The sequence below is a fragment of the Egretta garzetta genome, unplaced genomic scaffold (genome assembly GCF_000687185.1).
Source record: "Egretta garzetta isolate BGI_Z169 unplaced genomic scaffold, ASM68718v1 scaffold108, whole genome shotgun sequence".
NCBI lineage: Eukaryota > Metazoa > Chordata > Aves > Pelecaniformes > Ardeidae > Egretta > Egretta garzetta.
This window is the reverse complement of record NW_009260614.1, coordinates 2,216,226-2,231,780: the sequence shown is the minus strand read 5'-3', so window position 1 is coordinate 2,231,780 and position 15,555 is coordinate 2,216,226. Positions and strand designations below refer to the sequence as shown.

At 46.7% G+C, this 15,555-nt stretch overlaps 1 protein-coding gene across 1 annotated transcript in view; it reads left to right on the top strand.

Moving 5' to 3' along the window:
• GALNT17 (polypeptide N-acetylgalactosaminyltransferase 17) overlaps positions 1–15,555 on the top strand; it is a gene marked incomplete at its 5' end in the record, with an annotated part of 214,860 nt that overhangs the window by 195,435 nt on the left and 3,870 nt on the right. Inside the window, 3 exons of the mRNA XM_009645101.2 lie at positions 2,124–2,309; positions 5,760–5,897; positions 7,131–7,226. Of these exons, the coding sequence (XP_009643396.1) occupies positions 2,124–2,309; positions 5,760–5,897; positions 7,131–7,226 (420 nt within the window). The remainder of the gene's footprint in view (positions 1–2,123; positions 2,310–5,759; positions 5,898–7,130; positions 7,227–15,555) is intronic.

Sequence of the window (15,555 nt, the reverse complement as noted above, 5' to 3'; positions counted from 1 at the left end):
AGGCCACATGGGAACAAGCGATGACCTCCTGGGGCCACGGTTTACTCCTCTGTCCACGGAGGACAGTGATGCCAGGTGCGACTTGACTGTTTCCCACAGAATAGTTCTTGCAGCCGTTGTTACCAGCAGAAATGGTTATAAATGCCTTGTAAAAACAGTTAGATTTTTTAAATTTATAATGACAATTTAGGCTTTATTTAGGAGGTAAAAGTATGGTCTTTCCTTGCATAAGTGCCTTTTTTGATGAAATTTTTATTGATCTCTCTGGAGCTGGCTTGTGGATACGTATGTAATCAATGCCCTTTGCGCAATGCCCAGCACTCCTCGCAGGTTATTACAACGTGTGCATTTCAAGGGGGTTTGTACAGATAGTCTGGAGATCTGGGAGAGCTGTCTAGCATAAAGCCATGTGAATTATGTAACTGTAAAACAGAAAGACAATATTGCACCTTTACTGCTAGAGGCGAGCTTGGTGGAAAATGACAGTTTAATTACATCACGGTTTTTACATTTTTAAAATCATGATTCTGATCTCAAATCGGGACAAAACCTAACAAATCCCCAAAACAACAAAAACAGGTGGTACTGAGGATCTCCCAGGACTGGTGGTTTTGTTCAGCGTTGCGGTTGAACCCAGCAGCTTTGGGAGCACCCAAGGGCACACCTCGATGCTCCTATTTCACCGAGACATCGAGGAACTGAGAAGGAGAGGGAAGAACTGAGCAGGCAAGAAGCACAGGTGGTTTCTGTCAAACTATTGCCTTAGGAATATTCCTTTAAAAAAAAAACCAAACATGTATGTTTCTTTAGAATTACCTTGTTCACTTCTTATTTGCCTTGCCAGCATGTGGCCTGTTGCAAAACATCGAGCTGAGCTTGTGGACTTTGCTGACAGAGGCCAGTGTGGTTGAGGCTGGATGGGAGGGATGGGCATGGCCCTCACCTTGGAGATCAGCTCTAAATTTGCTTTGGAGGCATGAAATTATATTTAAAAGTGTTCAGAAAGGCCAAACAGCAGAACAGGAGAAGATGGGACTTTTTTGCTTATGTGTTTATGCATCGGCTAATAAACAGGGCTCTGATTTTTTTGATGTGGGCTCCTATATTCTGCAGCAATCCGGGGGAGAACAGCCCAGGGAGCCGGATTGCCCCAAGGGAAGACCTCTCCCAGCTGTACTGCCCCTTACTGCCGGCTGTCACCCGGGCCTGGAAGGTGCACGTGCCCTGCGTTGGGTGTGCTAAAACAACCGCGTAGGGATTAAAAAGGGCAGCTGATAGAGCCGGGAGGCTCCTCGTGGCGCTGGGAGAGCGGATGGAGCAGGGTCGGTAAAACTTAGGGAACGCAGATGGGATAAAAGGTGTGAGCCTGGAAAAGATCCCAGAAACGCTGGGTGTTGTAACAATTGTGTGAAATGATAATGCAAAGCAGACTGCAAAAAAGGTGCGACTGGGATTATTAGGCCTGTTTGGCATGTGTGTTTGTAACGATTGCCTGGTGTCCTCAGTGCGTGTCTTTCGTTTAAGATAAATAACTTCTTGGTGAAGACAAACAGGGAGGGAAGAGCCCAGGTATGGCATGACTTTCTCTGAATTCCCTTTTCGTGCGATAAAAAGAAGATCTCAAAAGATTTTAGTAACTTGTAAACTGTGATTTAAGGGGATTTTAAACAGCATGTGAAAGAAAAATAATGAACAAATGTTTTCAAGTGGGAGAAATCTGTCCCTGCCATATGTTTCCCTGAGTCATCCCTTCTGCAGGAGGGGATCTTGCAATTGTTTCAACTATTGCAGTCACTCATCCTTTTTGTTTAGTAGCCACATCCCCGTCAACTCAGCAGCCAGTCCTACAAGGCCTTAATACCACGTGGCGGATATAGACTTGGTCCCTCTCATGTCAACACATGCTTCACTCAGGTTAAATTCTCCCTGCCTCTCTTGCCATTGAGCAAAGGCCAAACCTGGCCATGGGTTTCCACTTGTCAGCTACATGATGTGATGCTCTGTGCTCGCCAGGATATTACAGAAACCTCAAACCCCACCACTTCTTGGTCTGTAATTTATATGTGGACCCTCTGCGTCACGGCAGAGCCCCATGCTGACGGCGCTGTGTGGTTGCGTTGCAGGTGTGGCTGTGTGGCGGCAGCATGGAGGTCCTGCCCTGCTCCAGGGTGGCTCACATCGAGCGCAAGAAGAAGCCCTACAACAACAACATTGGTTTCTACACCAAGCGCAATGCCCTGCGGGTGGCCGAGGTATGGATGGACGACTACAAATCACACGTCTACATCGCGTGGAATCTGCCACTGGAGGTACGGCCATTGCACCCTACCCGAAGTCTTCACTTTATTGGGTTATAAAATTACAGAGAATTTACTGCCTCCAGGTGAAGGAGAGCCTCAAATACCCTGGGTCACACCTCCAGCTGTAGAAGGCAGCCCAGCTCCCTCAGCTTTGACGAGGATGCTGCAAAACCTGCAGACTTTTGGAGGAATTCCTACAAGTCACATCAGCCTTTTTATTTTCATTTCTAAAAATTAAACCTGTATTGCAGTGTTTATCTCCCCGCTGAGTGTTTACACAGTGTGAGTTTATGTCATTACACTGTTCCGCAGAAGGAGCCTGTCTGGAAAGTCGGTTGGCAGGAGATTATTAATATCAGCATCATTAGTGTATGAGGTTTTTTCCCGCGGCTCGGGCAGGTCCATGTCACGTGCAGCCCAACTCGGGTTTCCCAGCTCGCAGATGCTGTCGCTGCCCAGAGCTCACTGTGGTCCGGATGCCTGGCCTGTTTGCTTTCCCAGGACTGGGAAAGTCAAGGCCATCAGCGCTTCAGAGGTAAAGGATTGGAGGGTGGTGGCTCACAGAAGGAGATGCCCTCCCAGCAGCACCACGTGCAAGTGCTCCAGAAGTACTCTCTTGAAGTAGCCTTGGTGGATATATTTATTTCTGCACAGAAATGGTTAGATTTTCTTAGATCTGACACATTATTTTTCATGTAAATCCTTCCATGTTGCATCTCTGGAGAACCACGGGGTCCTGCCAGCAAGACAAGCTGACCGTACCCGGGGGACACATCCCACATGTGGACCTCTAGGTGATTCCCTGTGCTTCTGCATAAAGCTCTATAGGCTCCAGGAGGACTTTATGCAACTCCAAGGCTGCTGCTTGGGCACTGGTCTCTGTGCAGGTTATATCTAATCACAAAACCCAAGAGCATCTCCTGCCTCCCAGCTCTGAACGCTGCCTGGAGCATGCTGGGAGCAGCCCCAGCTGGACCAGTCCCCCCATCTCCTGCCTCTGGTCCTGCCAGAAGGAGAAGGGGTGATGGGGCGGGGGAGGCAATGATGCTCTCCAGGTGATGGGTAGGCTGAGGATTCAGGGTGCCCTGCAGAGCCCCACCGTCACCTGCTCCATTTGCAGCATAATTAAGCGCGAGCGCTGGGCTGCTCCGTTAAAGTGCAAGGGAAAACCGTTGTCCCGAGTGGCCAGGCCCTGTGTGAGCAGTTATTTACAGCCACCCTGTTGGTGCTAAAAATAAACACAACATGTTCGTACCTTACAGATCACCCCCCTGCAAAAAGCTGCTGCAGTCCCGATCCTGCTGCGGCAGCATCCCAGGTTGGCAGCGCTGTGCTCCGGGGCATTTTGAAAAACATTAAAACAAAACCATGAGCTGCCGCTGCTTTCTGAGGAAAGGTTACATCTGGGGAGAGTTACTGGCATTTAGAGCCACAGTAGTCGCAGCTTTGTACTGCATTAGAGAACAACAGGTACCTGGGACGGGTCGATGAGCTGCCTGCGCTGCCAGTTTGTCATCCTGGGGGTGGTGGAGAGTCCTGGATTAGTTTGTTATTGAGAAATAGATGAAAAGAGACGGGAAGAAATGCTGTTTACCCAGCGAGCTGCAGGAGGGCACTGGCTGTGACGGGCAGCGCTCCAAGCGTTCGGAGAGGCAGAGTTGCCTGCAGGACTGAGTGATTTCAGGTCTCTCTTAAAAATAGGTTGCGAGACCCAAACACCCATACGCAGGGATCATAAATTACTGTGGGTTCAGCCCCGATCTTTGGGCTGATTCCTTTTCAGAGGTGAGGCACCATGCTCCTGCTCAGGAATAGCTTTGGAGCATGGCAAAAAGGGATTAAAATTCATCGAGAAGCCGCAGGTCCTGTACGGCTTGGAAAATGGCAGCTTCACATGAATCGGCACTGGGGGCGGGTCTGGGGAAACAGATCTGGGTTACCCTAAAAAGAGTCTGAGATTTTTGTATAGGTCTTACCAGTAAAATCGAGATTTATTTTTAGAGAAGCCTTGTTTGACAGCTGGTGTTGTGCAGGAGGGTATGGGTATACACCGAATTATTCTGTGATGCCATTATATTCAAAACCAAGCCAAACCCCATGCACTGAATGTTTCAGGTGCTGACTGGTTTGCGGTCCTGCTCTGCTCTGCATCCCATCTCGCCCACTCAGATTTCAGCCTGTCCTACCTGTCTACACTGAATCATCTTTATTTTTACCTATGAGCTACCAGTCGCGCATTAAAATGGTGTCTTCTCTAAAGCAGAGTGAATAATTCATTAGAAGATCATTACAAGCGTTGTAATGGAAAATTGCTTTCCCAGCTGTATTTAATGATCACTGCAAAAGACAAGAGTAGGAGCTAAAATAAAGTGGAAACCCAGACACCTGTAGGAAGGAAATGAAGTGGCTGCAATGAGCCTTTGGTTTCCTTCACCTGGCTGCTGCATTAGTTCCCCAAATTCTGTAATGGCATAAAAGGTTAAAGTGGGGCAGCTCTCTTCAGCCCCTGCTCCTGGCTCCTGTAAGATTATTCCTCCAGGGACAGACATCGTAGCTTTGTCTGCTTTTAAATGGGCTCGAGCAGTGGGGTTCCTCTGTGTCTCCAGGGAGACTGCTTCACCGAATAATTGTCCAACTTGTCAAGAGGTTTTCCTGAGGTTCAGCCTCAACTTCTCTTCTCCTGTAATTTTTATCCTTTATTCTTAGCTATCTGCCTCTATTGTATAGGAATCTCAAGCCTTTCTGGTTTTTTTCTTCTTTTCTTTTCCCCCTTTTATTTTATACCTTTTAACTGTGCTGTCTTCTTAGCAGGGTCACAGACCCTTGGTGAGTAAGGGGAAGGGGTTTGGTGCTCAGCGCACAGTCGGGGATTTGCATTTCCAGGCTTCAGCACATGACCGTCCTTTAAATGCTGATGTACATTTGCTGTTAAGCTCTTCTGGAAGACCTGTATATCAGTCCCTAAATGGGAGGTGAGATGTTTTAAAAATACTTTGTTGTTGTGCCCATTGACGAAGACAATCTTTTTCAGATGCCCCCAAAGCCTAGGGGAATTGGTTGGAAGATTCACCTCTGTTACGCTGCACTTCCCCTAATTCATTCAAAAGCTTTTCTTCTCCATTTAGGTTCTCTTTTCTAAATTAATTCCCAGGACCGAAACGTGTCCAGCGTCAGTCTGGTGGCCATCACAAGGATGCCTACAAAGCCTATGAGAGAAGTATGCGTCTCCTCCTCACTGTGGCCATGAACCCAAATCTTCCTTCTGACTTCTGTGAGGATGATTTCAGCTTGGACACTCAGGCTAAAATTCCCTGGCATGGCTTCTGCATGGAGTCACTCAGCCATTGGCAGTTTCCAGGCAGCTTGGCAGTGATATCAAACATCAATGAAATACAGGCTTTTTGCATTTTTTTTTTTAGGAGTATCCGTTCAGTGACGTGCTGTGCCTTTATTTTTCAGAATCCAGGTATTGACATTGGGGATGTTTCGGAGAGAAAAGCGTTAAGGAAGAGCTTGAAGTGTAAAAATTTCCAGTGGTACCTGGACCACGTTTATCCAGAAATGAGAAGATACAACAACACCATCGCTTATGGCGAGGTAATTAAGGCTGAGCAGTCCCTTAGATCAGACTGGTAATATTTACAGCCGGAGAGTCTCAGATGAGACATAGCCTCAAAGGAGAGGGATGTGAATCAAAACCTCCTATTTCCATATAATTATATAACTTTGTATAAATCTGTTCACAGTTTCTTCTGAAAACCTACTTTGGGATTTATTTTTGATCTTGGAGACCATATACAGTAAAATATTTTAATAGCACATTTTCTGAATTGACGGAAAATTATCTATATTACTGTTGACTCCATGGATTAAGCAGCTGTATGTATATTTTTAATATACAGTTATTTTATAAAATCCTTTGACTTAAACTCAGCCTAATTCCTTACAAGGTCTCTGTGGGATACAGTGCATTGTCACAACAGCTTAAGGGCAAGATAAAGTAAGGAGACTTAATTCAATCTCTGCTGGCTTTGAGACCATACGGGGAATATAAAACCAGGCATTTATGGGAACTGGTAATACCCTGTCTGGTGGAATAGTGGCAGTTTGAGAAGCCTTCTTGAAGTACAGCCCCAGCACCCCAGATGAGCGTTAGGGAGGATTTATTATCAGAGTTGCTTAATGCCTTCAAGCTAACACCCCCCCCCCCAAGTCTTCTTTTCAAATGCAGCTGCCCTGCATGGGGTACCTGGAGAGAGGACACCTCTGCATTAACAGACCTGGTGCCTGGGGCTCGCCGGCCGTTTGGCTTTGTAGCACGAGCCCAGCATTTCCCCACTCCCTCCCAAGCGTGTCCTTCGGTACTTGACGGCTGGTTTGCCACCTCTGCATCTCCTCCTCCATCCCCACGATGATTCGAAGGAGCTCCTTGTGCTAGCTGGACTTCTTTCCCCTGCCTTGCTGAGCACTTTGAGATTTCGATGAAATACAAGCAATTCTGCATTGATTTCAGGCCCCTGGCAACATGCTGACAGCAGTCTAAAAATATGTTTGTTAACCACCACACATGACCAAATACAAAGAGAACTGTGTTCGAGGAAGTTGGCTCCTTTGAATGGTGATTATTATATAAAAGCAGTCATCATTAGGCCCCGTATTTAAAGAAAACATATGGTGCACTAAACCTTTCTCTGCCTGATTATGCCTGGTGATATAGCACCGTATATTCTCTCTATAGTGAGAGAGGCTAGAGACATCGCTGTGCATCAGTTTATTGCTTATCTATGAAGAGACAGGGCCATATAACTCTGCACTTTTTATTTCTTACAGCTTCGAAACAACAAGGCGAAAGACGTCTGCCTCGACCAGGGCCCGCAGGAGAACCACACAGCAATATTGTACCCGTGCCACGGCTGGGGACCGCAGGTGAGGAATTGCTCTGCTGGGGCCGCCGCGCGTGTGCCCAGCAGAGGCTGGATGGACCGAGGACAGAGTATGGATGTCTGCCGTGCCTCTTGGCTTCTCTCTTGAATGTGTAAGGCCCAGCTTCTTGTTAAAAATACTGCAGGTATAAAGGTGTGTTTTCCCAGCCATGTGCAGAGTAGCTGTTTCCTGGACAACCGTAATCATGCCAGAGCTGCAGGTAAAAGCATGCTTTGGAAAAATCTTGCAGACGAGGGTAAATAACGCTGAAAGCAAAGACCCAATGAGCAGAGCATACACAGGCAGAGCATTTTAAGATGTTTCCTTTCTCTTCCATCCAGCAGAGTAAAAACGTACCAATGGGGTAAAGAAAACAGTGCTTTTTAGCGGGGTGGTAATTAGCTATTTCAGCTTGGCTGGGATTTACCACAGCGTTCACTTTCTAGCACTTCTTTTTCCTCTCCAAAAGTTTTGGAGGAAACCAAAAGCTTCTCCTAATTTTAAGCTTATTCTCGATTAAAACGCATCATTCCAAGATTCACTCTGGATGTCGTATCTTTTAGAGGATTGGTGGATGTGTCAAATACTGGAAGCTAGCGATGATGAACTAATTCAGCCTCTTCTGTGGTTTTGTCTCTCACCGTGGTTTAAGAAGAAAACAGCACGGGAATGCTGCTGGTGCGATCACCGTAGAGTTGGAACAAAGCGGGGTGCAACGCTAGCTTTGGTGCTGCTGGCATCTGTTAAACCAACGGCAGCTCTAAGCTGGGCTTTCCGGATCTGCAGCTCCAGGGATAATTTATCTGGTTCCCTGCTGACATTTCCTGTCTGTTTCATCTCTGCCCATATCCTCACTTCAGTATTTTGCCTAAATCCTGTGATCTTCTCTCTTTTTCTTTCTGTATGCCTAGTGGTCTTCATCTTGTCATGCAAATCCCTTAGCACAGTGTCCTACAACCTTTAAGGAGAAAATACAACAAGTTTCCCTTTAGGTCTGGAAGCAGAATGGCCATCTTAGCACAGGGGGGGGTGGGGTGTGTGTGTGTGTTTCAAGAATTCCAATGTGATTTTTAGGTTTTCTTTCATTACCAAAACCATGCCTGACCTCCCTAAAGCCACAGAGTAGCAGCACTTGTTCTTCTGGCGCTTTAGCTCTGTCCAGTGAGGCCCTGGCTGCTTATCGTCAGGATTTGATGTGTATCGGACTGCAACCTCCTGTTTTGTTTACATTTCCCATGTAAATGCCATGGCTATCTATACTGGAAATTTAGCTGAGGCAGGGAGGTTGTGGATGCTTGCACGGTGTGTGGTGGTGATGGGTGGAAACAGGGATAAATTCCTCTGTGACAAAGTGGTTTCTTCTGTTGCTTTTCTTTTCTCTTTGTTAAAAAGTCCATGCTCATTGCCAGACTTGGAAATCTCATCTCCCTGTTACCTTTTCTGGATCTGCCACATCTGTACTGAAGGGGTTTTATCTACTAATCTGCTTAGAAATTGAGGCAAAGCCGTACCTAAAAGCTGTCTGAACACCCAAGTTTCTAGGCTGAAGCCATCACCTACGTTCTCTCAAAAGACGTCGAGATGTGCCGCAGGGGGAGACCCATGGCACCGCTGGTGGGGTAGGTCCTGCCTGTCACTCTCTGTTGCTGAGATGACAAATCTTAGACTGGAAGTTTAACACTGATTTGGGTGAGGTTAGGTCAGACAGTCCCATCCCAGCTGCGCCCGGGTGCTGAGTTAGGTACATTTAAGGTGTAGACAGAGATTTCTTTTTATTTGCAGGACGGTGATCTGCCTTTGCGTGTTTTAGGGAAGACCTGCCCTCTCGTTGCATGTATTCTGGTCGCTCTGCTGTCTGGGCTGTGTTCTTCCCTTGCCCAGTAAGGCAGCCCTGGCTTGTCATTCTGCTGTTTTCCGTCTTGGCATCATGATTTTTATTACTCTGGCATTGGCAATGCCTTCCAACAGCTTATTTTAACATCACAACCCCAAACTGGAGCTGTCAGTGCTGGCAGATGATGTGGGGTTTAAGCTGAGAGCTGCTGGATGAGCAGGACCCCGTGTCTAAAGCGCTGTGAGCAACTGAGTCCCACTGAAATTACTGCACCATGGCAAACCGCTGTGGTGAGGCAGCGCTGGAGGTGACCCAGCAGTGAGTGAAGACTCAAATCCAGGCCTCCAGTGTTTGACAGATTTACTGTGCTATCAAAGGCAAGTTACTGTATCAAACCTTCATCTCAACCCAGAAGTGCATAAATCACACAGAAGTGCTCAACGCCAGTGGTTGAATTCCTCCTCCTCTGTAAGCCAGCCTGCAGGCTCTGTAAGCCTGCCCTGCACCTCTGCTCCAGGGTGACTGGGATCTTCGTGCAGGTACAGAGAGGTGAAACTTCTGGTTCCTTCATAATGTTCCAGAAGACAGCTCAGCACTGCGGTTGCATTTGTTAAGACCAGCCCCGTGAAATATAACATAATAAAGACTGTGCCATTAAGTGTCTGCGGGTATTTGCATAATAAAACCCTACCTGTGAAAATATCTCCTTTGAATCAGAAAGGAGAGCAGGGAGAGGAAGAAAAGTGCCCCACCAGACAGTGGGGTTTCCCAACATATTTGGGGTAATTTATTTATTGAGAAGATTTCCAATTTAAGCATCAGAGCTTTCCAGTTGAAACAGAGGCTGCTGCATCTGGTTTGCTGGCTCCAGCTGCGTTCTAGCACGTGGTGGGTTGTGGCACATCTTGGATTTGGGTGTCCTGTTTTGAATACCCAAATATTGAATACCTCTCTGAATACCAGAGAGATGTAAACTCGATCTTGAAAACAGAACTTTCTGTAATCCACTGGACAGTACAGATAATGCCAGTCTGGCTCCTTCACAGGGCTTGTGCAGCCCCTAGGTGGGAGGAGGTTTTTAGGAGGGAGGGAGCTGCCCCAACTGTTGATTTTCAGGTGGGAAACACATTTTAGAGTTCACAGCAAAATCTTGTAGCCATTCCCTAGGGTCGGGGAACATGCAATCCCATTCCCGGTAGCTTTCCTGAGATAAGTTCTGCTTTTTTTTTGGTCACATCTTAATGATTAGCTCATCAAAGCTGGCTGAAAACCTGGAGCATTCATCAGCAAGATGGGGTGTCAGTTCTCTGTTCTATCGCAGGCCTCAAATATGACTTAAAGACATCTCTCTTAATTCTCCACCTGCAAAGTGAGCCTCATTGGCATGAGGGTGAGTTGAAGATTGAGCTGGAGTGGAGCGAGTGAGGACGTAGAGCTGCAGGACACTGCAACTGTAGCAGCCTCAGTATCTGGGGGTCCTGCAAGCTCAAGGAGGTTCATTTTCAGCTAAAAAAAATGTATGGTCCAAGTGATGGGAATGTGTAAAGAGCCCGTTCTCACAATATGGTCAACCTGGCCTTTCCAGGCTCAGCGGGACTAAGAAATCCCAAAACTCATCTGAGCCTGAACTGCAAAATTCAGGAGCCACCTGAGCCTAGGAACTGGCTGTGGGAGTCCTTTGGGGTAGAGACAAAACTGGTTTTGGTCTATGCTGGCCTTTAAACAAAGATCAGTCACCTGTGGCTGATGGAGTCACTGCTAAATATAACCTAGCTGTTGCTTAAATGCACACACTTTTTTTCTTAAATGGCACAAACTGGACTTTCTGGATGGAAACTTAAGACTTCTAAGTGCATTATAGTATGAGAAACTGAATCAACCTGACATTGTCTGCTAACTCTGGACTTTAAGATGAATGTCTAAAAGCAGGTTATTTTTTTTTTCCCCTCAGCTGTTTTTGTGGTTGGACTTAACACGGTTTTTCCCACCAATGTTCTGAAGGCAAACGTTGCGGTGCTGCTGGCTCCCTGCAGCTTGCCTGTCCCTCAAGCTCAGCCCAGATTTTTTGTCTTGGTCTTCCACCTCCACACTGTCCCTTCCCTCTCCCGCTGAGAGCCAGTCCTTGGCAGTTCTTTTGTTCCGTGACACATGCAATTAGTTTAACTCCTTGAAAATGCTTTTTAAAAGTAGCTATCAGTGAGTGCAGAAGCTTTCAAATTAGCCTTTTGCAGAAGCACGGGCACCGCACAAAAGAAATTGGACTTTTGCTGCTACTGTTTAATTAATAGGCTGCATGTTGTAATTTATTGCTAGGAATGTAATTAGAAGTAATGCAAACACTTTGTTCAAATACCTCACTTGTTTTAGATATATGTGTATATATATATATAAAAAACTGCAAGGAGTTGCAGTTCCTTTTGAGTTACTCAGCATCCAAAAGCACACACAGGGGTGCCTGTGCTCGATGTTCATGTAGTGTCCTAAAATCTCCACTTCTCGCCTTGATGCCGTGGCCCATCGCGTACACATTTCAATGCATTTCACGCTTAAAGAGCAGGTTCCTCGGTTGCAGCGAGTGAGGGTCAGGCGTAGGCTCCCTGCTGGCATTTTAATGGTGCAAGGGCAGTGCTGAGGCGGGTCCTGTTCCCTGCCACGCTGGGTAACGCCGGCATCTTGTTGGAAGTCCTCACTTTCTCTAAGCCCATCCCCACAACATGCAGCGCCGTGGCTGCTGCGTGTCTGTAGATGAGCAGCCCAAGGGGGGGGGCAGGGGGAGGGAATGACTGATTTGTCCTGTTCAGGACATGGCAGCTTATTTTCTGTCTTGAGTTTCTGCTCTCTCTGCTGATGACTGGTAATCAGTTTAAGCTAAGCCAGTAGCATTCAGATGGATGTAGTTTGGTGCGATGGACCCCACACCCAGCACTGAGATCTTGGCTTTTGCTTTTGGTCTCTGCTCCCAGGGAACAGGCGATGGTATGAGAGGAAACAGCCTCAAGTTGTGCCAGGGCAGGTTTACCTTAGACATTGGGAAATATTTCTTCATGGAAGGGGTTATCAAGCACTGGAGGGGCTGCCCAGGGAAGGGGTCGAGTCCCCCTCCCTGGGGGTATTTAAAAGCCGGGCAGACGCGGTGCTTAGGGCCAGGGTTTAATGGTGGGATGGCAGGGTTAGGGGAATGGTTGGGCTTGGTGATCTTAAAGGGCTTTTCCAACCCAAACGATTCTATGATCTATCAGTGGGGGAAATGTTTGTGGGTTTTTTCTTGTTTTCCCTTTACCTTTCCATTCTCCCTGCTTTCACTCACTTCCAGGTCAAATTATTATCAGATTTCATTATGAAGTATCCTTGTATCCTGTAATTATATTAAGCCTGCTCTTGGGGTTTTTTTCTTCCTGATAGCTTCATCTTTTAAGTGATACATCATGAAAACACCTTGCTGTAATGATGTATTACACTAATAATATAGTAATACCTCATTGGAGTGACAGGACTATGGTGATATATTAATGTGATAGAAAGCACTATAATACTATAAAACTTAAGATAATGTTCACCCAGCAGAGCATTTCATTTAATTATAGGATAAAATATGTTTTGCCCATTTAAGCATCAGAACTTGGGGACAAAACCATCAATACTGAGATCATCGGGGACACTGCAGTATCAAGGGTGACAAAATAGCACATCAGATGAAATTGTGTTAAAAAGAAAATACTGTACGCTATACTTATAGTTACTAATTGATGATCGGCTCAGTGCAGAAAGGAAGCTAAACAACACTAAATTATTTTCCAATAGAGTCAATGAAGGTCATCAAAGCTTTTATTTCCCGGGTTCTAAGATGTCTAATTAACTTTCTCCCATCCCCGAGGTGCAGCCAGCCAGAAACAATAATCAAGGAAGATGTATCGGTGGTGCAAGTCTGCCGATGGGAGACCAGCCCAAGCGGAGCAGCAGGCCCGTGTGCGGCCGTGTGCCCCTCGGCTCTGCTGGCGTCAGTGGGGGCTGCAGGTCCCCCCGGGGCAAAGCAGCCCCCCAGAGCAGTACCTAGAGGTGGGGGACTTCGCAAGATGCAGTTTTCCCTGGAAAGGTGTTTGTAAGACGCTGTGGATATGAATGCTATTTCATGAATGTTTCTCTCTGGGGATGTGGCTTTGGGCCACTTAACACCGATTAAAGGGTTTAAGACCTCATCAATATTAACTACTTTTAAACAGGTAACTTGTTAATATTTTCAAATTGTTTTTCTCTGGTCCTTCCTCTTGGTCTTCCCATTTGTTTCTTGTCATGTGCCAGGCTGGGTAATTCCTTCAGGCATTTCCTCAGGCTGATGCCTCCTCGTTTGTCTTTTTCCTGCCAGCTTGGCCGTATCCTTCACCCTTTGTTCAGCTCTTGCCTAACTTGGTCTGTTTCCTGGAGGCTGACAAACCTGCTTAAACAGGCAGTGAGACGTAGGACAGATCACTTTAAAGGAAAACATAACTTTTTAGGGCAAGTAGAGAAGAATTTAAACTCACGTGACTTCAGTGATTTGCCTTTCCACAAAGCCAGGATAACATTTTTTGTTTTTATTACATTAAATACCACTGGATTTAACTGGTTGTACGACATGGGCTGTCATTAACTTCCTGTGACTGGGCCCTTCAGCAGAACCTCCTTCTTCATCAATGCAATAATTTCCCTTGAAAAAAAAGACAAACTTCTATTATCTTTAAGCACCATCATGGCTGCGTGAGGAAATTGCTGGTGACTGCAAAGCAGCCGTGGGATCTCCAAGGGAGCAGCCTTGTTCGGGGACTTCCTGATGTAGGCAACGTTTTTGGGGTGGTCGGCAATGAAAGAATCAAGAACAGGAGGGGCAATCTGTATGAAACATTTGAGAGGACAAAACCCATGTGGTCCAACAGGAGAACACTGGTGGAAGAGCCTTCCCCCAGATCCTGTGGGAAGAGCTTACCTGTCTGTGGTGTGAGGATGAGGAGGAGCGGGGAAGAGCACAGACTGCTCAGGTGCTGGGGGGATCGGGTGCACTCCTGGGCAAGACAGCAGGATTTACACAATTACGTCGACGAGACTCCAAAACACGGTGCCCAAAGAAGGAGCCTACTGAGATCCTGCTGATGGCAGGCCCTTGCTCCCCAGCCAAGGAGTGGTGCTACTCCAGGGGTATTTTGCACTGATGCTGAATATCCCTGTGAGCCCTTGCAGTATTGGTTGGGCAGAAACCTCTCACTATTAAGTCTTCTTTATTCAACTTTCATACATAGCCAAAGGTTAAATTCTCATCAGCCGCCTTTCCCAGAGGTCGTCCGGGGCTGTGCTGGCCATGTTGAAGCAGGCAACTTTGCTTGAAAAGCCGAGTTGTTGAGTCGCTGAATTGCTGCAACCGTTCAGAAGGCTTTAATAACAACGGCAGGTGTGGTTTACTGATACTATAATGCATTTGTATGGCATTTTCAGTTTCAAAGGTAGGCTCAGGTCTTACGTGAGCGCACTGTCTGGAGCTACTCCTTAAAGTGTTGGTCAATGCAGTACGTGTTGATAGGCAGAGGCGCTTCCCATCTCTTCTCTTACCGGGCAAATCCAGACAGAAAGTGCCAGCCAGGCTGCAGCTATGCTCCCCACAGCTGCCTTTGGGGCCACCTCGAGTGTTGCCTCTGCTCTGTATTTTCTCCCCTTTTTTTGCTCAAGGAAGACCCATCAGCAGCAGGATCAGTGCTTCACTGCCATCACCCTGTGGTTGAGACCCTCGGCTGCTGCATTGGGCTCGCACTGGAATGGAGCAAAATAACAAAAGAGGAATTAAGACATCAAGGGCAAAGTGTCCCAAAAGACAAAAATGCCGTAGATGTCTTAGGAGCGCAGTGGAGCTTGCACTTGCAGGTTAGATGGGACTTTTTGGGAATAACCACTCTTAGCTTTGGCGGTTGGACAGGCTCAAAGGCTGGAACGGCTGCTGCTGAGCCTCCGCTGCACTCGGCAGAGTAGCTTGGGCATTAGGCAGTGTGCTAGGTCCAGACACGTGTTCAGGGCTGTATTTATCTGGCTATTATACATACCAGATGACACATCTAATAGATGCACTTAATGCATTTTTCATAATACCCATGTTTGTTTTTCAGCTTGTTTTGTCTCCCTCCAGCCCCCACCCCGCTCCCTTCCTCAGGAAAGATTTGGTTTTTGCTCTACTTATTTTTCCCACCACATTAGGCGATAACATGTAAGAGCAGAAATCGTGTTGCCTTGTGGGCATGAGGCCAACTGTCTGAAGACAAGCTGCCAAACATCATAAAAAAAGTGTCTAGCATATTAATTATGTATGTGATAGGAAACATTTTGGAAACAGGAGAAGGAGAGTAACGTGCACTGCCCATTTGGGACCTCTGGATGATTTCTTCTGTCTGTCATGGAGAGGGCTTGTCTTTTGTCTTTTCCTTTATATAAGGCTTTTTTTTTTTTTTTTTTTTTTTTCAAGGCCGGCGTGCCCCTTTTTTT